This window comes from Phyllostomus discolor, chromosome 4 (genome assembly GCF_004126475.2).
Source record: "Phyllostomus discolor isolate MPI-MPIP mPhyDis1 chromosome 4, mPhyDis1.pri.v3, whole genome shotgun sequence".
Classification (NCBI taxonomy): domain Eukaryota; kingdom Metazoa; phylum Chordata; class Mammalia; order Chiroptera; family Phyllostomidae; genus Phyllostomus; species Phyllostomus discolor.
In genome coordinates, this window is record NC_040906.2 from 203,259,635 (window position 1) to 203,280,283 (window position 20,649).

Below are 20,649 nucleotides of genomic sequence, written 5' to 3' on the forward strand. Positions count from 1 at the left end.
CCCATCCCGGAGTCCGGCCTGTCTTGTGCAGTCCCTCCCCATACGGTGGCCAGGGCGCCCGCCCCATTCCTGGGCAGCAGTAAACCCCCACAACTCGACCACGCGCCCAGCTGGGGGAGGAAAGGGAAGGGCCGGGGCAGGCCGAGGAGGGTCACCATTCCTTGCGGGGTCCTCAGGACCCCGAAGTTGCAAGAACGGGTGTGCGTGCCTGTGTGTGCGCGTGTGAGTGTGTCCCGAGGAGGCAGCTGCTACGGGGAATAACCCCGGGGGAGAAGCAGGGAGCGCTCGCCGCGGCGGGGCCGAGCCGTCGTCCGGCGATGCTAGAGGGAGCGCAGCGCCTTTGCCACAGCCGAGCGGGGGTGGCTCGGAGGGAACTGGGGCCGGGGCCCCGCGGAGCCCGTGCGGGGCTTCGCAGAGAGGAGGAGGAGCGGGAGGAGGAGCCAGGAGGGCGACGCCTGGGCCGCCGCCCACCGGGCCGGCAGGAGGCGGACCCGCTCCGAGCGCTGCGCGCGCGCCGGGCTGATTCTTGCAAACAAGTGTCTGTGGCGCTCTCCCCGCGGCCCTGGGACGCGCTCCGCCGCCCCCAGGCGGCCCTCCTCGCGCCCGGCCCGGCTCTTATGGGGCAGGAAGGAGCGAGGGAGCCCCTAGCCGCGCAGCCCGCGAGCGGCCGCTGCGACCCTCGGCCCGAGCGGCCCGGGCAGCCCCGTGCGGGGGCCGCGGACTCGGCTTGGCTGCCCGGCGCGCCGGCGCGGGGTCGCAGCGCGAGCAGCTCCCGGGCTGTCGCCGAGCCCGCTCCTGACAGAATAACGTGCTCGGTGTCCCCACCCCTGGGAGGGGTTGCCGGTGCCGCGAGCGGCCTCCCAGTTTCCATCTCTTTCTCCTGGGGAGGATCCACCGCTGCGAGGAAGGATTAGAATAAACCTTGCCGAGGCGTAGAAGTGGCTCCCGAGCCAGCCGGCAGCGCCGCGGCCGCCGCCTCGTGTCCCCTCGGGGCGCAGCGCTCGGGGGTCGGCGGGCCGGAACCGAGGCACCGCGGGGGAGCCGAGGGCGGCGGGTTCGAGCGAGCGGCTGTGCGAGGGGTCGAGCGTGCGGCGAGCCCGGAGTCGGCCAGGCAGCCCCTCGCGCCCCGCGGGACCCCGGAGCCCCGGCACGCGGGCTGGAAGCGACTGAGGACCGGCGGGGGCAGCGGGCGAGCAGCGTCCCTCCGGGAAGGGGATCCGGCTATGACAGCTGGGCTCCCGGAGGGGTTAACCTGAGTCTCCTCCGCAAAGTTGTCGCCGAGCTCGGATCCCGCGTAGGGGCCGCGGCGCCGCGGCTCGGGGGGCGGTCGTGGCTCGGCGGGGCCCGCGCGGCCGGGGGGCTCCTGGGGGTGCGCACCCCACGCCGGCTGCCCTCGTGGATGCCTCCCGGCGGCGGCGGGCCCATGAAAGACTGCGAGTACAGTCAGATCAGCACCCACAGCTCCTCCCCCATGGAGTCGCCCCACAAGAAGAAAATCGCGGCCCGGAGGAAATGGGAGGTTTTCCCGGGAAGGAACAAGTTCTTCTGCAACGGGAGGATCATGATGGCCCGGCAGACTGGCGTCTTCTACCTGACTCTCATCCTCATCCTGGTCACGAGCGGACTCTTCTTCGCCTTCGAGTGAGTAGCGGCGAAAGCTCCCCACGCCGGGCTCCCCTATCCCTTCCCCTGCCCTTCCGCTCGTTACTTTCGTTTCTAGAAGCCTTATCTACCGAATATTGTTATATAATCCAAGCCCTTTCTCCCTCTTCTTCTTTCGAAGGCCCCAGAGACCGTGCATTTCTGGGTCGGGCTCTGGGAGCCGCAGAGAGGGGAGTGGGGCACTTGTGAGGTGTGCCAGCCTCGCTGCTTCCAGGGGCTGGGTGGCACCTCCCGGGTGGCGGCTTCTCGGCGCTGTCTCTTTTGAGTTTGGAGACTAGCACAGCAGCCCAGATGTAGCCTTCGGGGAGGGGATGAGGCCGGTTCTCAGGGCAGGGATGGAAAGAATCGACTTTCTTTCTTGCTCCCGAGCCCTAAGGCATCTTGTCCAACTCTGTTGACTTCCTCTTCTGCATGCCATCACCGAATGATGAGGAAAGAGTCTTGGTTATGTTAGGGTGCACAGCATAGGCCACTGGATGTGGCCTGGAAGGATCATTTCATGTTTTATCCTCCTTAGAGGGTTCACTCTTGAACAACAATTTCTGGTGCACTACAGTGTTTCCAAACTGTTCGCTTTTTTAAAAAAGTTTCAACAGAAAATGGTCTGAAGGAACACTTTCGCCTCCCCTCCTGTATGTGGGAACAGGCGGAAGGAGGTCTGAGACCTGTCCAGGAGGAGCGTGGCCCTGCCTGGCAACTTTCTCCTTCCAGGGACGGCACTTGGGGACGTGAGCGCTTTCCTCTGGGAAAGCAGTGCATGTGCGTCCTTGCTGTTTTCAGGAAAATCAAATCGGCCAGTAGCAACCACCCTCCTGCCAACTAATGAAAGGTCGTGTTTATTAATGGTATTCGATAGAGCAGTTTAACCGCATTCCAGAGTCAATTTCAAGTGCTCTTACGGGGTCCAGCGTTTGTAATTCAGCTTCTTATGCAAGTCCTGGTCTCTCATGCTCCATGAAAGTGGTAGCGCCTTCCCTCCAGCATTAGAAAAGCCATGTGTTTCTGTGGGTTCTCCGTGCTTCCCGTGTGCTGGTTGTTCTGGGGCCTGATCCCCCGTGGTCTGCTCCTGTTGGGGTGGGGTGAATGAAAACCTTTTGTGTTTCTTGACTGTTGTTTCTGCTAAGTATTCTTCATAGGCTCTGATTTTGTGCCTGGGGTTTGCCGTTCCAAATGTTGTTTCAGTGGGAAATGAATGGTCTCTTGACAGGGTAACAATGGTTCCCTTTTTACTTAAGTCCCTCTGACTCACTGTGGGGAAACATACTGTTTGTGAGCGGTGGCTAAGATGAACCATTTCAGGTGTGCCACAAGGAACAGTTTCAACGGGACTGAGTTAGAACAAGTGAGGCGAGAGCTCAGCCTGAGCTGCTGCCCTCCCCCAGGCCCGCTCACGCACAAGCCCTCCACCGCTGACCAGGGAACACTTCCAGGTCTCCGCTAGCAGTTTAACTCCTGTGCACCACTGAGACTAGTTGGTGGAATCTGTCAGGGAAACTGGGTGCTGGAGGGGAAGGTTGTGACAAGGCTGTCCCCATCGGGAGCCACCCCTGGGGCTCCCTACAGACCTGGGGAACCCAGGACGGGGCCAGGTGTGCCCGGCCAGTTTGCATTCTGAGACGTCAGTCCAGGCACTGGAATGCCATCCTTCTGACGGCGGCTTCGTGATGGGTGGTCCTCGGGAGGCAGAGCGGTCGCTGTGAGGTTCCTAACATTTAAAAAGTTTTGAAGGGCCCTATGTTGGCATTTTTGCTTTTTTTTTTTTTTTAGCAATTTTAAGAGTGGAGAAGATGGGTTAATTTTGTGATTGTGTTGCAGAGCATCAGCCACAGGTGTCTTTCAGGTAGAACGATGCATATTTCATTTTGTATATCCCCACTGTATGGTTAGCCTCCCCCCCTCCGCCACCGGTTATTACTTACCATCATTCATTTGTATTTTCTTCATTCGAACATTGCTTTTAACCAACCATCATAAACGGATTTTTCTTCTTTTTTGTTTTAAACTTCTTTTTTTTAAAAGATTTTATTTATTTATTTTTAGAGAGGGAAGGGAGGGAGAAAGAGAGAGAGAGAGAGAAACATCAATGTGTGGTTGCTGGGGGTCATGGCCTGCAACCCAGGCATGTGCCCTGACTGGGAATTGAACCTGTGACACTTTGGTTTGCAGCCTGAGCTCAATCCACTGAGCTAGCCAGCCAGGGCGGATTTTTCTTCTTTATCTCTGTGTGCGTTTCTTCCGAGAGTTCCCCGAAGTCCTCACTAGCGGGTTGTCATGGATCTTTTCCTGCATCAGCGTTGTGTTGACTGACGGCTGAAGGAATAAACGCAGGCACTGGGATTTTTTAGCCACTCTGGACAGCTTCATTTTTCTATCAGCTCTGCGTGTTTGGTCTCCATGAGGGTTGCTCATTTAGGCAGTTGGACATTTCAAGAAGGTAGGCTCATCCTAGCATGAGGCCTCGGCCGAGAAAAATCATTGGGCTGTTCAAACTGTAGAATACGCTGACTTGGCAAAGAATAGTTGTCACTGCATTGTTTCTCAGTCCTTCATCATCTGCTAATTATCAAGGGGAAACAAAGAACTTTGGCTAAATGAATTTGAGAGAGACTCAGAGAACCAGTTAGTTGCATCGTAGGTAATGAAGTACAAATAGGCTAAGAGATAAGAGAGATCAGAAGAAGAAGCTAGTCCTGCCTGCTCACTCCCTGCCTTCTGCTGCCCTTCCTGTAGCCGTTCATCGAGCACATACGGTATGGTTGCCTGTTCTGATTGATTGCATGCCTAGAGAGCGTGACTACTAGTAGCATTTGTTTTCACACATTCGACTCCATGCTTCCCCATACAGTTACACGAAGGCAGATTCAGAATTTAAAAAGAGGACATGTAACTTCCAAAGTTAGTTTTAGACGTCCTTATCCTGCGACTCTTGTTCCTGCCCCTCCCCTCTCACGCGTAACTTTGAACAGAGGGACAAGGGAGTCCGTCGGAGGGAAATGAACTTGCCAGAATGCAGCAATGGGCATTGCTACTACCTGCACACCCAGGGGAAAGGCAGGGCGGAAATGACTAGTCCCACACTGAAGATGAAGTGACGGGCGCTCGGAGAGGCTAAATAGCCACCCGAGATAGTGGAGTGGGTACCAGCAGGGCTTCCGACGGCAGAGCCAGCGCTATGTATGCCTCATGGTCCTCTTCCCCTCCAGCACAGAATGGTGGGCACAGGTGTGCAGTTTGGATGGGCAGGTCCGGAGATTCTTACCAGAGGTACGACCTTGGGCAAATTATTTCACTTTTTTAAAAAAAATTTATTTATTTATTTTCAGAGAGGGAAGGGAGGGAGAAAGAGAGAGAGAGAGAGAGAGAAAGAGAGAGGGAGAGGGAGAGAGACATCAATGTGTGGTTGCTGGGGGCCATGGCCTGCAACCTAGAAATGTGCCCTGACTGGGAATTGAACCTGCGACACTTTGGTTTGCAGACCGCGCTCAATCCACTGAGCTACGCCAGCTAGGGCTTAAAGATTTTATTTATTTATTTTTAGAGAGAAGCGAAGGGAGGGACAAAGAGAGGGAGAGAAACGTTGTCGTGTGAGAGAGAAACAGTTGTCTCTCACACGCCCCCAACTGGGGACCTGGCCTGCCACCCAGGCGTGTGCCCTGACTGGGAATTGAACCAGCAACCTTTTGGTTTGCAGGCCAGTGCTCAATCCACTGAGCCACACCAGCCAGGGTAATTATTTCACTTTTTAAAGCCTCCGTTTCCCAGTCTATTAAGTGAGATTCATAATACCTACCTTTAAATGCTGTGGAGATGAAATGAAAAAGTGTACTTAGTACGGTGTCTGACACATAACAGCAAGTGCCCAAGGAACGGAGCCTGTGATTAGAGGAAGCCTTAGAAGTAGCCTCTCAGGGACTCTGGCGTCCCTTCTCGGAGAGCCTTTGCGGGAGGGGGGTGTGGGCTCACACACAGCGTGACCGTGGGAGCTTCCAGGGCTGAGAGCTCGCAGAGCTGTAGCCTGCGGCTAAAAGGAAGCCCTCAGCGTGCATCTGGGGAGTGGCTTCGCTCTTGCCCCTTCTGAGCGGCGTCCTGCAGGGATGCCTGGGGACCGCCCTCCCCCAGGCCCCTAGAAGGAGCACTGGGCGAGCCTACAGGAAGGGAGGACTGGATTTCCTTCCCATTGTCGGAGGCATCGTTGCGGGAAGACGGTGAAGAATGCTCCCGGAAGCAACCTGAGGCAACACTCCACCCTCTTCCAAGTGGAGCAGGCTGTTTGTCTTTTGGCATCTTTTATCCAACACACGGAGGACAGATGCAAAGTGACAGTGTCTCCCAGCTGTATTCCGAGGGAAGGGAGGGCGCTGGTTGCAGTGTCACCGAGGCAGCCCGCTGCTCTTGGAGGGGCCGGCTCACCCGAGACCCCCTGCACTGTCTTCAGCTCCCATCCCCAGCGTGGCAATGGGAAGAGATCAGTGAACGTTACCAATTTCTCTCTCTCTTTTTCCTGACACACACACACACACACCCAGAGCCTGCTTTTGTTTCAAGTCGAAAACTTGAAAAGAAAGTCTTTGGTCCTGAAACATTGGCACTTCATAGTCTCTTGATCACAAGGGCTGAAGGAAGGAGGTGAACTGGGGGGTGAGAGACAAGGTTCCTGTCCCCGGGAGTGTCCCGTGCTCCTGATCTTGCACTTGACTGCCTCCCAATTCTGTGTTGTCAGCATGGACAGCTTGGAGATGTTACTAGGGCTGAAACGCTTGAGGATGTGGAGATGCTCTTACATTTCTCAGCACTGGAAGTCTCTTGGTGATTTCTCTTAAAGAGCCATGTGTTTTTTTCTCTCTGTCCATTCCTCCCTCCCTCCTTCTCCTCCACCTCTTCCTTTTCCTTCCTCTGGCTCATCTGCATGGCCATGCTGTGCATCGTAGAGTATCACCAGGTTGGTGGTGGGTGATGGTAATGGCGTCAGGACCACTGAACGGTCCCCATTAGCATGGCAGATGGTGTCGAGGACATTTCATAACCCACCATGGCCCCACAAGAATTTCAGTTTGCTTCAAAGCCTTAATAAATGATCTCTTGATATCCGTGCACCAACCCACCCATTGTGTGTGCGAGCAACCCACGTAAGCCCTGTGAGGACAAGGACTCCATTTGTTTTGTTTACTGCTGTATCCTGGTAAATAGCAGGCTCTCAGTAAGTATTTGTTGTTTAATGTAATAATGGTAATACTGAAGCAATGAAAAGTGAATTCTTTGTGTTTCAGTTTTTCATTTTGAAAGGTCGTGAACATTAGTAAAATTTATAATGAATAATGTCTCAGGGAACATATTTGTCTTAGGAACTTTGACCATTTGATACAGTTCTTAATTCAGAGTCAAATCTCAGCAAGAAAATATAAATTAAGGGTTTTAAGGAAGTCCATTTATCCTTTTGTAGCTGAGGTTATTAAGAAAGAGAAAATAGTGACCAATCAATATTTACAGTTGGTTACATTCAGGAATTTGGCTCAGGTAAGAGTTGGGGACCATCTTAATGCTTTTGTTTAGTTCTTCCCTAAATACAGCCTCTTTACTTCTGATGAGCAGGTAGCTGCTATTTTTAGCATTTCCCTCTGTATTTAATGGGTCAGTTTTTGTCCCAGCTGGTTTTCTCTTTATCTGTTGTTTTCAACAGCAGAACCAGGACATGCCGAGGTGTGGTTTTCTGGATAGGATTCCTGCTTGGAGCTTGCTAAGGCCTCTTGGCTCTGTGGATTGATATCTTTCATCAGGTTTAGAAATATTTTTATCCATTATTTCTTCTGTCCCCTTTTCTCTCCTCTCCTAAAACTGCATTTATTCATCTTTGACACCATTTCATGTAGTCCCATACATCTTGAGTACTACATTACATTTTTTTCTCTATTTTTCTTTCTGTGATTCAGTTTGGATAATTCCTGTGAGCATGTCTTCAGGGTGAATGATCCTTTCCTCTGTTGTGTCGTGTCTGTGTGGAGCCATTGTTGCTAATACTATTTTTTTATTTTGAACATTTCTATATTTTACAAATAGCATTTCTAAATATAGTTTAAAAATAATGTCCATTCTTCTGCTGAAATTCCCCATCTTTTCCTGCCCACATTTTCCACTGGATCATTTAACATATTTTTTTTGGTAATTATTGTAAAACTCTTGCCTAATGATTTCAGCATCTACATTAACTCTGGGCCTGCTTCTTTTGGCAGTTTCTTCTTTTGACTATGGGTTACCTTTTCTCCTCTTTTTGTGTGCCTTGTCGTTTTTGATAGCGTGACAGATACTGTGTGTCCGAGAATCCTAGAGGCTGGTGCCCCTGACTGTAGCCCTCAGTAAGGTAAAAGGACATGCCCTTTTACTGGGTCCCTGGTGAGTGAGCTGAGTCCGTGTCACCGTTGAAATGGGTGTGGGCGTTGCCAGAGCTTACTTAGATTCGGCTCACCGCTGCCTTCAGCTGTTCTGAGGGCAGCACCTCGACTTGCCCTTTGGCAGAGAGCAGAATCTGAGCTCCGACAAAACTCCGAAGGTTTCTGCACGTCTCACAGCCAGCTCGCTCAGCTGGAAGGTCTCTGCTTTTTAGCCAGACCACCAGCTTTTTGGGCCACTGGGAAGATTTCTTTGATGCCAGCTTTGCCCCAGCTTTCTGTACCTCGGGAGGTCCCTCTGTGCCCTGCTGCCCAGCCCCAGCTTTGGGAGACCGTGGAAGTGCCCTGGGTGAAAGCCCGAGGAAGCGGGGAGAGGTCTGTCCTGTTCTGTGCTGACTCCCGACTCCGGCCTCGCCCCGGGGCAGTTCCCACAGGCATCAGGGGAGATGTCCCCTACTCCCCCCCCCCCCAGCCCTACCCCCAGCCTTACGTGTGCTCCTGCCGTGTGTTGGTGACGACTCTCTGTTGGAAACAGTTGCCCACTGGTGTAGGCTTACCCCGTGGCTGAGGCTCCCTGGAACTGTAATCCGGGTGGCAGTGCGTGTGGGACCATTCACCTTGTTTCGGTTTCTCCTTACTCCCATCTGTGCTGGCTTTCTGTTCTTCCTGACGCTTTGCCAGCTTTGCTAGGAATGCTGTTGGCCCTGGCCCTGTTTGCTTTTGGGGAGGGCTTGACACCTTTAGCCTCAGCTCCCTGATATACTTTATTTGTTCTTAAGATTTTAGTTATCTTTACAGAGGGCAAGGGAGGGAGAGAGGAAGAGAAACATCAATGTGTGGCTGCCTCTTGAGCGCCCCCCACAGGGGACCTGGCGGCACCCCAGGCATGTGCCCTGACTGGGAATTGAACCGGCAACCCTTTGGTTCAAAGGCCAGCACAGAGCCACCCCAGCCAGGGCCCCTGATACACTTTAGAAACAGTGCTTTTGGAGCTAACTCGGCATGTTCGCATCGTTAGAGCACAGTGACAGCACTTGCAACTTTCAACTGGTGATTTTTAAAGCGTAATACTGTGTTTATTTCTCAGATTGTTGGTGCATATATATCTATAATTAGTTTTTGTTGCTATAGTATTTGATTTGTGTCAATATGCTTGATTCTTTATCTCCTTTCTAATCTTTCTGTGACTTCTCACTGATTCTTGGGGGTCACTATCATTTTGTAAGGCTGCCCCTCACGGGCTTGAACTCCTTCCCAAGTGTGACCTGGCAGTCACTGTGACATTCAGACTCGACACTGAAATAGAGTTTAGCAAGGGGGTTGATTCTATTATGCTTTTACACAAGGATGAAATATTTATCGAAATGTTAAATCGTGACTCTCCGCTGATCATTGAAGCTATATACAGCTGAGAGCAACGTGTAAAGAAATATGTATCTTCATGAGGAGTGAAGGACCTCATCACACATCTCATCTTCATAGTTTAATTTGGTGCTAGTTTTCCGTTGATTTTAAAGGAGGGCTTTAGCGTTCCCTCCCTCGCTCACAATGCTTTGTGCTGGGGAGCTCTTCTCTGATCTCCTGCCCGGGCAAGATCCAGCCCCTTGGAGCGTGGCGTCTGATGAGGGTTCTGGGACCCGCCCCTGCTCAGGCAGCTGGCCGTAGCAGACTGTCCTGATGGAAGGGATTTCCGACTACACCAGCCGGCTCCCCCCAGCCCTGCCAGACCCTCCGGTCTCCTAATGCCGTGCGTGATGGAGAGGACTCTTCCTCTGCCATCATCAGGCCCAGATGGCAGAGGGAGACGACAACTCTGTGTGTGTGTGTGTGTGTGTGTGTATACGTGTGTGTATACATGTGTGCATGTGTGCACGTGTGTCCCTTTCTCTCAACTCCGTGCTTCCCGGCTGTTCGGGGAAGCCGCACTGTCCCTCATCCAGGCCAGCTCCAGCCTCTGCCTCCTGGGCCCTGCACCGCTAAGAGCTAACGCAGCCTTGGCGTACAGGTCCCTGTCCCTCTGTGCAGATTTCGAAAGTAGACTTGCTTTTAACACTAAGGAGAAGATCTTAACATGTAAGCACGTTTGGACTGAACATATCATTGAACAAAAGCAGGAATACAGTAACCTCCATACACCTCTACGCTGGGTTTTAAAGACTGCTGACCTGGAAGTCCCTGGGAACTGCTCTGGCCGCTGAGCACTGTGTCAGGATGTGGCCGTCAGGATGTGACCCGTGAACCAAGGGGCCGATAAGGGAGGGCGGAGCCAACGGCCCTTGGGGCCGGTTGTCGTTGGCCGTGAGATACTCTTATCAGTGGGGGACTGGTGGTCTAGCTCACTGGGGAAGGAGTTTCAGCTCTCTGGGTCTACTGGCCTCTGGAGGTCTCCAGGAGCCTGCCAGAAATACAGAGAAAGAGCCCATTTTAACACAAAACGCCAGAGTGTGGTAGAAGCATTTGTTCCTCGTGCCGAGAGGAGAAGTTGCTGCCTCTCCCGGCACAGGCACTGGAAGTGAAACGGGCCTGCGCCCTGTGTGTTCCTGGCTCCTTCCTCGGCAAAGTCTGGGGTCTTTTTTTTTCCATCCCCCACCCCCTTACTTTCAGCAGTCTGAGAGGCTGAGACTGCTTTCCCATCATTTGAACCTTTTTCCTCCTTTAGCTTCTAGCACGTTCCCCTGCTACTGGCCTGTAGGTCTTTCCTCTTCTCCTGTATCATATCTGTCCTTTCCTCCTTGCCCTTCCTTAACTTTGCTGGTCCCCTACTGCCTTTCTTAGCCTTCTCGGGCACGTGTGAACCGCCACTCTCACCTTTAGCCACATGCCTTTTCTGCCTCTGCCTCTGCCTCTGCCTCTCCATCTCTCTCTCTCCTGCTCGCAGCGCCTGCCTTCTAGTCTTGCATTGCTTCTGGCCCGCGGAGGTCTCTACCTGGGTGTCTTCTGATGCACAGAAAGCAGGTCATTCACGACCAGGTGCGTGGCTCATGGCTGCAGCCCTCTCAGTAAGGAGAACCCTCTCCTAGTCCCCAGAGTTCTCCCTGGAAACTGTCTCCCTTCCAGCCTTTCCCACCTACTCCCACTCGTCACACTCTGGAATCCTTTCCTTAGTGTCTCTCAGGCTATGTTCTCCTCTTCCTTTTCATACTTAATGTGGTTTTCAGACGTATTCACAAGAGTGTTAACCTTCTTCCCAATTAGAAAAAAAATATGGAATGTAATTCTTCTCCCCTTGACTATGGTCCAGGCTAGGTTAGAATTGTGATAATGGGTATCCCCCCCACCCCCACCCCCCGACCACCCGGCGCCCCCGCCACTCCCTCTCTCTCTCTCGGGACATGCGCCCTTGGAGCCCTGAGTCACGTGACACAGAGACCAAGCAGGCAGACTCCAGGGCACACAGAGGTGGAGGTGCCCACGGGGCAGACCTGCCGGTGAGTGAGCCTTCGCAGGGTCTCGCGGTTCCCGGGAGCCGCCCAGTCGAAGCTGAACGGGGCAGATGTGAGCTCTCTCCGCCCAGCTCTGCCCGTGTCGCAGGTCCGTGAGCAGAGTGGTGATGTTTTAGGTCACTGCACTCGGGGGTGCTGGCGGCGGGGGTTATTAGACAGCCATCGGAATTGGAAAGCTCACTACCAGAAATCCTCAAGGGGAGTGTTGCGACGGGCCTGGAGTGTGCGACAGTTAGTGTGCGACAGTCAGTGTGTGACAGTAAGAGCGCTGAAGTTCTAGTGCTGAGGTTGGAGCATTTCTCACCAGTGTGGTCGAGTCAAGGCTCGTGCTCCTCACTCGCCGCTTCCGCTCCAGTGTGCCCAGGGCAGCAGGGGAAGGGCTGCAGCCGGACACTGCGTCCCGCACAGTGCCAGCCCCTGATCTCCTGAGGAGAGGTGTCCTTTGTCCCGCGTGTCCCGGGACAGAGTTGGAGTCCCAGTGACCCAGGCCCTCGTCACCCCATGCCTGGACCATAGTCCCAGCTTCCTTGCTTGAGTCCCTAGCTGTGCCGTGTTTGTTACACGCACAGGGCTAATAGACTCCCACACCCACTGTGTGTGGGAAAGAAAACCCACATGGGACAGTTAAAATCAGCATGCAAGACCTTTCTGTTCTTCTCACGATTTACTGAGCGTGATGCCTGAGAACCTCCTCCTCTAGGGTCTCTAAGATCTAGACCGGTCCTGTCTGTCGATTTTGGAGAAGGTTGAATGCGGCAGCACGGGCCCATGCAGGGGCGCCTCCCCGACACCGCTGTGTAGGAGGAGGCTCACTCTTCTCCGGGCTCCTGATGAGGCCGAGGCACCTGGCTCCCCTGCCCGCCGTGCTCTTGCCCCACCTGCGCTGGCCTCCTGTCTGCAGAGCCGAGCTGCCCCGGCGGTGGGCAGCTGGACCGCCACCGATGCCCCGGAATCTGATCTTTCGAGCGGGCCCCAGGTTTATACAATCAACACAATTTATCATGTTGCACGCTACTATTCTGGGGTCTTTTAATGTCATGAATTTCCCATACCCGCATTCTTGATGGCAGATAAGGGCATTTTTGAACATGGAAGCCAAAATCAAGTGAACTTCTGCAGCTATATTTAGTCTATTTGTCTTTCTGACCAGAGGGAATTTTTTAGTCGGATTATCTCACATTTGTTAACTTGATAGAAGTTTTCCTGCTTCCTTTTCAAATCACAACCCGTGCAAAGTGAACTCCAGAAAGGTCCTAACGCACATCCGAACAGTGGGTGCCTCTCCATTTGGGGGAGATGCTGAGTGTGCCTTTTTCCTTCCTGTTCAGTAGCTGCCAGCATATTTAGCACAGATACGTCAAAAGGTATGATGTGTCTGTTCAGAAGTAGATAGATACCGATCGTTAGAGGGGGCCACCTGTCATCCTAAACTTCTTATTTGCCCAGGGTCAGTGTCACCCAGAGTTGGCCCCAGGTGGTGGTTTCAGGAATGAGCTCGAGTTTTCCCGAGTGGGAGCCCCGATCACGCTTGGAGGGGGAGGCACGGTGTGGACATACATGTCTTTCCTCCGGACTCACGGTCTACAGTTGCCAAATTGCCATACACGTAGTTAGTGGCTTAAAAATACCATGAGCCGATCAGTTCCGCAGGTTGGAAGCCCCACACGGGTCTCCCAGGGCTGAGCCCCAGGCGTCGGCAGGGCTGCCTTCTTTTCGGTGGTTCTAGGCCAGGGTCCGCTCCGCTGCCTTTTCCAGCTGCTGGAGCGGACTGGTGCCCCCTCCCTCTGTCCTCAAAGCCAGCAACGTGCCCCTGTCTCAGTGCCTTTCTTCTGGAGTTGCAGCTCCCTCCGACCACAGCCAGGAAGAGCTCTCTCCCCTTCCGGAGCTCCTGTGATTAGACTGGCCCACCCACAGGGCCCAGGGTGGCCCCCCCACCTCAAGGTCTTCATTGTATCGCAAAGTCCCTTTTGCAGTGTAAGGTACCACATGCCGAAGTTCCAGGGTTTAGGGTGTGGGCGTCTTTGGATGGCCATTGTTCTGTCTGCCACAGCCCTGCCCTTGGCGTTGTCTCTGTGAAGCTGGACTTGGCTTGCTGGGGACTTGTGTATATCCCCAAGGAGGGCTTGTTCCTCAGACGTCACAGCATGGATGCACGAAAAGGGGCCTTCGTTCTCTGCAAATTCCGAGGAATTCCCAGTGAGAGGAGGTGGAGTATTTGAGGATAGAGTGGCCCGGCGCACCTCCTGGGTAGGGTCCCCAGGGACACCGACCCTGAGACAGAAGTTGGCCTGTGGGACTTTTACGGGAGGGGCTCTCGGATCAACCCCTGTCGGGGTGAAGGGGGCGGCACTGGGCGGGTGTCATCGAGGTCAAGGCTCCTGCTGATGGGCCAGGCGAGGCAGCAGCAGGCCCTTCTCCTGCTCACGGCCAGCCATTGCTGTGAGCACCCGGGGAAGGGGGCAGGACCTTGGACGAGGGGACTGTCCGGTGGCAGGAGGCTTCCTGAGAGGGACTTGGCCGACACGAGAAGATACCGACATCCCAGCAGCTGGGGGGAAGAATGCGCCCGCCCTGAGACAACAGAAGGTGTGGCGAGGGCAGGCGGGGTTGTCTGTCTGGCCAGCAACAGTGTCCACTCCAGGTCACGGCAGTTCAGTGTTGCAGATGGGTCAGCTGCCCAGTGGGATGGCCCGGGTGCTGGTGGGGACGCATCAGCTAATGGCAGGGGCGGGAAGGGAACCCAGCTTGGCAGGCGACAGGTGGGACCGGGGAGGCCTGGTCACTCTATCTGGGAGAGTGTGGAGCCAAGGAGCTGTGCTATGGAGGGCAGGGCCTCCGCCCGAGACAGCGCGTCTGTGCCCAGGGGGACCGGCGGGGCCCGGAAGTGCTGGGTGAGGCTCCAGTGCAGGGCTGTGGGCTCAGACTGGGCACACACTCAGGGAGGGGCTGGGGCCGGCTGGCGGACGACGGGCTGTAAAGGCTGGGCTGTCACTGCTCCGTCCCCTCTGGGTCTGCCTTGAAGGGCCTGTGAGCCAGCCTGCGTTTGGGGGGAGAAAGGGAAGAGGAGGCCGGAATCCAGGCAGAGCCTGACATGTAACTACATTTTCTTCTCAGTGAGTGCTAAACCTGCCTTCCTAGAGAAATGTTTAAAGATGTCATTGTTTTCCTGCCCTCTCTCCATCTAAGGCATAATCAAGGGAGTAATTAGAGTAATTTAAAGCGCCCTGGAGGGGCCTTACAGGAGGGCACTCTCTTTCGAGTTGGGAGGACCGAGGGCATGTTTCCCAGGAGCGCCGCAGGCTGAAGGACATCGAACGATTCCGCCTTCGGGAGTTTTTCACTCTTCTTTTGCTCTTGCTCACATTTCCCCGTCTCTTTGCTCCAGAAATATTTACTGAGTGATCACGGCATGCTGAGCACCAGGGGCTGTGGGTCGGAGGTGGTCCGCGTGCTGGGTAAACTGAGGGGCTGTGGTCTGTCGTCAGGGCCAAGGTTAGTGTCTCCTGGTCTCTCCCGTGAGATGACGAATACAGGGGTTTGCATCGTCTGTTCCGCGCAGTCACGGGTCTCTGCCCCGTCTTCCGATAGGCTCCGGTCTTTTCCTGTAATTCATGTCTTCCCCTCGAAAGATTCTTGTTTCCGAAGTGAAAAGCAGTTGTTGTTATGGTCACTTACATGAAGCAAACAGACCCCTACCTCCCCCGGTGGGGAATGGGCTGGGGAGGAAGAAAGAAGGATCTGGAAGCAGCAGCTCCCGTGTCCACGCACGTCCCCCTTCTGGAGTGGGCCTCTCTGTGGGCGGGGGCCAGCCCAGACAGTGACGCCCCCGCAGGCAGGTTCCCTTGTGGGTCACGTTTTGAGGCCACGCCTGCTCGTCCCCACTTTCCTCGAACCCCTTCCCGGGTGGGGCCAGGTGGGCTGGATGGCCCCGTCCTGGGGCCACTCCCCGTGCCTACTGTTGGCTCGGGCGGGTGCGCCCCCAAGGAAGGCTGGTCAGATCGCTCTGAAAGGGGCGGGAGGATGACGTTGGGTGCGGGAGAGCTTCGCTCAGAGTCCGCTGCGCTGCCCCCCTGGGAGCTGGGTCAAAGCCCGTCAGAAGCCGTGAGCGCCCAGGAGTGCATGTGGCCAGCCCCTCCCCCGTCCCCCAGCAGGTGTAACTGATGTTCCAGACTGAATGGAAAATCACAAAACGTATGTTTTTCCCGTTGCAAAGTTCTCAACAAGCTCATCGAAGCTGCATTTTCTCATTTCTCATTCCCTGCCCCACCGGCGTCCTGAAGCGCTGTGACAGGGCCCGTGTGCCAGCCACCGCCCTCAGCCCTCGCCTGTGTCCTCGCCTCTGGGAGAACGCTGTCCTCGTTTCCGGTACCGCTGTCACCACTGTGCTCTGAACCCTGCGGGGTGGCAGGGGGATGGCGACCGGGTGGCTCCCTACCACTCGACACCCTGAACAGCGTCTTTGTCCAGCTTCAGAGAGTGAGCCACACCGAGCAGTCATCACCGAGACCCAGGGCACACGCACGTGCGTGCACACATGCTCACACTGGCAGCGAGAAGCTCCGGAAGCAGCACTTCCCCACCCACCATGTGTCCTGAGCTCTGTTCCATTCGATTCTGCTGTTTTCTTCTCAACTAGTTCCCTTCAAACATGCTTCTGACACACAGAATTGATTTCATGACCCACAGGCTGCACCCTGACAAAGGCTGGGCCGAAGCCCAGCGCCGGGGGCACTGCTGCCGGTCCCCGGGGTGCCAGGTCCCCCACCTCCCATCTTCACTCCCGAGGGGTCCTCTGCCCCACTCCTCCCACCTCCAACCCTGCACCTCTGAGGCGCACCCATGACCAGCTCTCCAGCCCTGCTCAGACGTGCATGGTCCGAGAAGCCTTCCTGACCCACAGGCGGTGGCCCAGCCGTGTCCCCACAGCACTTCCTCCTGCGTTGCTGGCGCTTGCCCCACGTGCCTTGGCTCACAGTGCCCGCCTTCGTCCCCTGCGGGCTGGGCGCTCACTGAGCCCACGGCCTGTCCTCCTGCTCTTCGGCTGCAGGCCTCTGGGACGAGTGTGCGGCACATAGTAGGCACTGTATCGGCGCTTCTGGAACTGCACTGAAACAGCCGATGCCCTGGAGTGGAGCGCCCACCGAAGCCAGCCTTCCCCGCCCTCCCGTCCAGGTCCAGGCTCCCGCACGCGGTGTTTGCGAGAGCCTCCTTTGCTGTGCGTGCACCAGATCGGAAAGCCTTCCCAAGAGGCCTGGAAGTGACCGTTACCAGTAACCCAGTGTTTGGACATAGAGGCCAAGGACAGATAGAAACATGGGTGTTAGAAAAAATAGACGTCTAAATACTTTTTTTAGAAGCAAAAAAAATTATGTTAACATAGGTGCTTTTCAAATAATGCTTTTTGCATGATTTGTGTTGACTGTAGTCAGTCTCCCTGGGAACTGTACGCTAGAGTTTTACTGGCTGTACGTGGGGGTCCTTTTCTTTCACTTGCGGTCGGATAGTGGTAGAACTGGGGAAGGTTCCCCGTCTTACAGACAAGGAAAGGGAAGGCCCGGGAGGCCAGCTGACTTTGGCAAGGCCTCTCCGCCGCATGACCGCCGTGGGAGGGCGAGACCGCACATTGCCGACTGCCCGTCTGGGGCTCCCCCCCCAACCGCCCCTGCTTAACCTCAGGAGGGCGACGCAGGCGGTGAGGGGCAGCGCGATGTTCTGCATCCCCCTGACGGTCCACAGAACGTCGTCAGTGGGAAATTGTTCTGATTGTTTCTTGCTTTAAGCTTCTTCTCCTCCCTGGGAAAAGTGGTGTGTGGGTCGTCCTTTCATCCCTTGCCTGAAGATGCTGGCTTGTTTCTCAGGCTGGTGGCACGTGTGCAGTGTCGCTGTCCGACCTGGTCTCACTGCATCATACAGTAACCGTGGGGCTCATCCTTCGTAATGATTACGCTCCCTCACTGGAGGTCACGGAGTCGGCTTATTTTGGAGCACCTATTTTCATCAGAGGCCTTCGCACATACGAGGAAATGCCGATAAATTCCTAATGTGCACTCTTGGGTGGGTAAGGGGTTTTCACAGAATTTCTTTGTTTTTGTCTGTTTCAGCAGATATGGCTCTGATGTGTCACAGGCCATTGTGAAAGTGAATAATCTCATAGGTGATGGACTAAAGCATACATTTTGTGAAATTAGTGACCCTGTAGTTAGGGCAGAAGGGACTAGACACTGGGGTTTGTTTGGTTTATTTTTTTCTTCCACTTTTGGTCCTCACCCAGCCTGAGCTCCGAGGAGAGGGCCAAGGGTGGGTCTGTCCCTCCCCCGCACACAGACCCGCAGCAGGGGGACCCCTTCCTTGAGGATGAAGAAGGGTGTGGGACAGCTCCAAGAACTCGGCCCTTCCTCTGTCTCATTGCTTCTGGGGCTAAACGCGCTCCCCGTTTCCCACAGCCAGCACAGGAGTTAACTTTGGGGTTGCCCACTCACCAGCAGAGAAAGCTCGTTTTCTTTCGAGCTGATTAGCGAAGCCGGAGAGCTCATTAGCTTAGCTTAGTTTAGCAAGTACGGTCTCATTAGCTAATGTGACACTCCAGCATACACAGTGCCAGGGAGGATGAAAGGCGGCCGGGCAGGCAGCAGGCCCGCTCCGGAGTGCCGATCGCCCCGATCTCCCCGATCTCCCTGTGCGGGGCGCCTGCCGAGGCAGCAGCAGCACCAGCGCCGGCACACGCCCAGGCAGGCGCCGGCACAGACCGCCCAGCCCGGGCCGCAAACGTGAGGACATTTCCCTGCGTGGCCTGCGTGAGTGCCCTGTGCCAGGACGGGCTTTCATGCATTATCTTCCTTAATCCTTGCACCACCTCTGCAGCAGGTACTGTGGTCCTCCCACCCGCATGAGAAGACAGATGAGTCGTCCGTCACGAGAGCCCGCTGTCCATAAAAGCAGTGTCTTCTGAACGTGGCAAGTGGGCGTTTTGCTCTAAAGCAGTCTGTCTGTCCCCTGCACTAATTAGTAGTGCTTTACCTTATTAATATTCCCAGTGCTAACGGGAGCCTTCGTGGACCTTTGTGAGCTGCTGTATCGAGAGTTTCTCTCCATTTCTGTCAGCAGTGCTGCTGTCTGAGCCTCATTTTTCCCTAAAAAATGGGGTAACATCAGCTTCCAACAGCTTCCTGGCAGCTGTCCGAGGAGAGGGCGTACCTGCAGCTTGTGGCTCTGTGCGGTGGCTCATCCACACCAACCGGAAGTTGGATCCCGGTCTTTGGTTAGATAACTTGGTTTTAAACAAGCATTTTATTTTCACAGTACAGAAAAACCGTGGAAACCGGTAACTTCTTAGTCTGCTTGTCCATACTTCCTCTCTTCCTCATGTACTCCCTTGCCATTGATAGGTTTCCCCACCAGAAGTTGAGAGTTAATGAGTCAACTCCTCCTGCACCACCGTCAGCCCAGAAAGCAAGCTCCCCCGGGGAACAGAGGCAGTAGGTGAAACCTAGCACCCCAAGTCCGTCGACACACAGTACTGACACACAAACTTCAGGAGTGGGGGGGAGCTCAGCCTCGGGGTGCCCCGGGCAATGGAGCTGATTCACCTGTGTTTTACTTCTTTATTTTCCTGGCTCATTAAAAAAAAAAAAAAAAAAATATATATATATATATATATATATATATATATATATATTTTAAGTAGCTCAGGAACATATTTTCTTGGGGTCTGAATGCAGAAACACGAAACAAGGAGAGAAACCTGTGTGGGAGCATTTTACACCACCCAGACCCAGTGCGAAACCTTCCCCCAGCAGACCCCAAGATGCTGTGTTCCAGTACCCTCCCCCCTTTTGGAGTGTGGGACCGTGGTCAATAAACCTGTCCAGGCCCGTATTAATGATGATGAGGGGGACGGCGTGGGAAGTATGCAGTGGCTTTCACGGGAACCACAGGACGTATTTGCATAAGGCACTGAATTGCGAGCCATGATTTACTCAAACATAAATGATTCTTTATTACAACGGCCTGGGGATGCTTCCCCGTTGCCAGTGTGGTTCAGTGCTCGGATATAATGACTGACCTTAGAAATAAAGCAAAGAAATGTCTTGCTTTACTGCGGTTTCTTGGCTTGAATTGCTTACTGTCCAAGCAAAGACATTTCGCTGTGATTTCCTAATGATTCGGTGGAAAGGAGAGGGATTTGCACTGTGCTACGTGCCGGTTTAGTCTTAGATGGGGTATCGATGGAGAATTCTGGATAATTATCACTCAGTTTCATTCCCACTCCGACAACCCCAATCTTTTCCTCATTGCTGTTACTTCTAATCGGGATAATACCACCCTTGGATTCATTTGTTGAGTTAAACCCTGTCCTTTTGAGGGACACGCTTTTAAATAGTAGTTCCCAATAAGAGAGGTCATGCATCACGTTTGAATCACCCCCGAGCCAGAGTGTGCATTAACTCTTCCCTTTCCCACCAGCTGCTGCTGGGGGCAGGCAGGGCTGGTGCAGGACTGGATCTGGAGGGAAGGGCGCCGGGAGGCGCACAGGAAGGAGAAAGAACGTTGCAAGGATTCTCAAGTCCAAGGGACCCGTGTGTCTTACTTGGCCACTCCTGACCCTGTGATGTGTCTGCCGGGGTGTGACTTCAGAAAGATTTTGCTCCAGGAGTCGGATGGAGTTTGGTGCTGCGGTAGGAATGTCTGGTTAAGCCGGGAGGAGTCCCGACCGCCGCTGCATCACCGACTTACATGGCACCTCCGTGTCGATCTGAGGAAGTCATTCTCTGTTCAAGCTGGTTTACGTCCAGCTGTGTGAAGATTATTATTATTATTATATAAATATGTTCTAGTAAAACAAGACATTCCTCTCTGCTGGACCATGATCAAGATGAAGATACCATTCCATGAAGTCTATGATGGAGCCAGTGCCCCTGAACTGTGATGCCTTTGTTCCGTGCGCACACTGTGCGCCTGCGCCTGTGGCCCTGCTGTGTGCTGCTCGCGTCTCCCTGCTGCATCGCTTCAGCAGTGCGGAGCACCCGCCCCCCAGCCCCAGCCGACTGGCTGCCGTGCCCAAGGGCCGCGCCTGTGTGCAGGCAGACGGGGGCCTGCCGGTCGGACCCCCGGGTGGGAGGCGGAGACACATGCACTGGCTTTCCGCGTTGGCAGCACCACTG

At 54.5% G+C, this 20,649-nt stretch overlaps 1 protein-coding gene across 3 annotated transcripts in view; it reads left to right on the forward strand.

The window, feature by feature from the left end:
- The first annotated feature begins 434 nt into the window (after positions 1 to 434).
- ZDHHC14 (zinc finger DHHC-type palmitoyltransferase 14) overlaps positions 435 to 20,649 on the forward strand; it is a 218,612-nt gene continuing 198,397 nt past the window's right edge. The window contains exon 1 of one of the 3 annotated variants that reach the window (XM_036024937.1): positions 435 to 1,641. In XM_036024937.1, the coding sequence (XP_035880830.1) occupies positions 1,400 to 1,641 (242 nt within the window). In that variant the 5' untranslated portion in view covers positions 435 to 1,399. The remainder of the gene's footprint in view (positions 1,642 to 20,649) is intronic. The other 2 variants (XM_036024935.1, XM_036024936.1) reach the window with 2 other exon arrangements.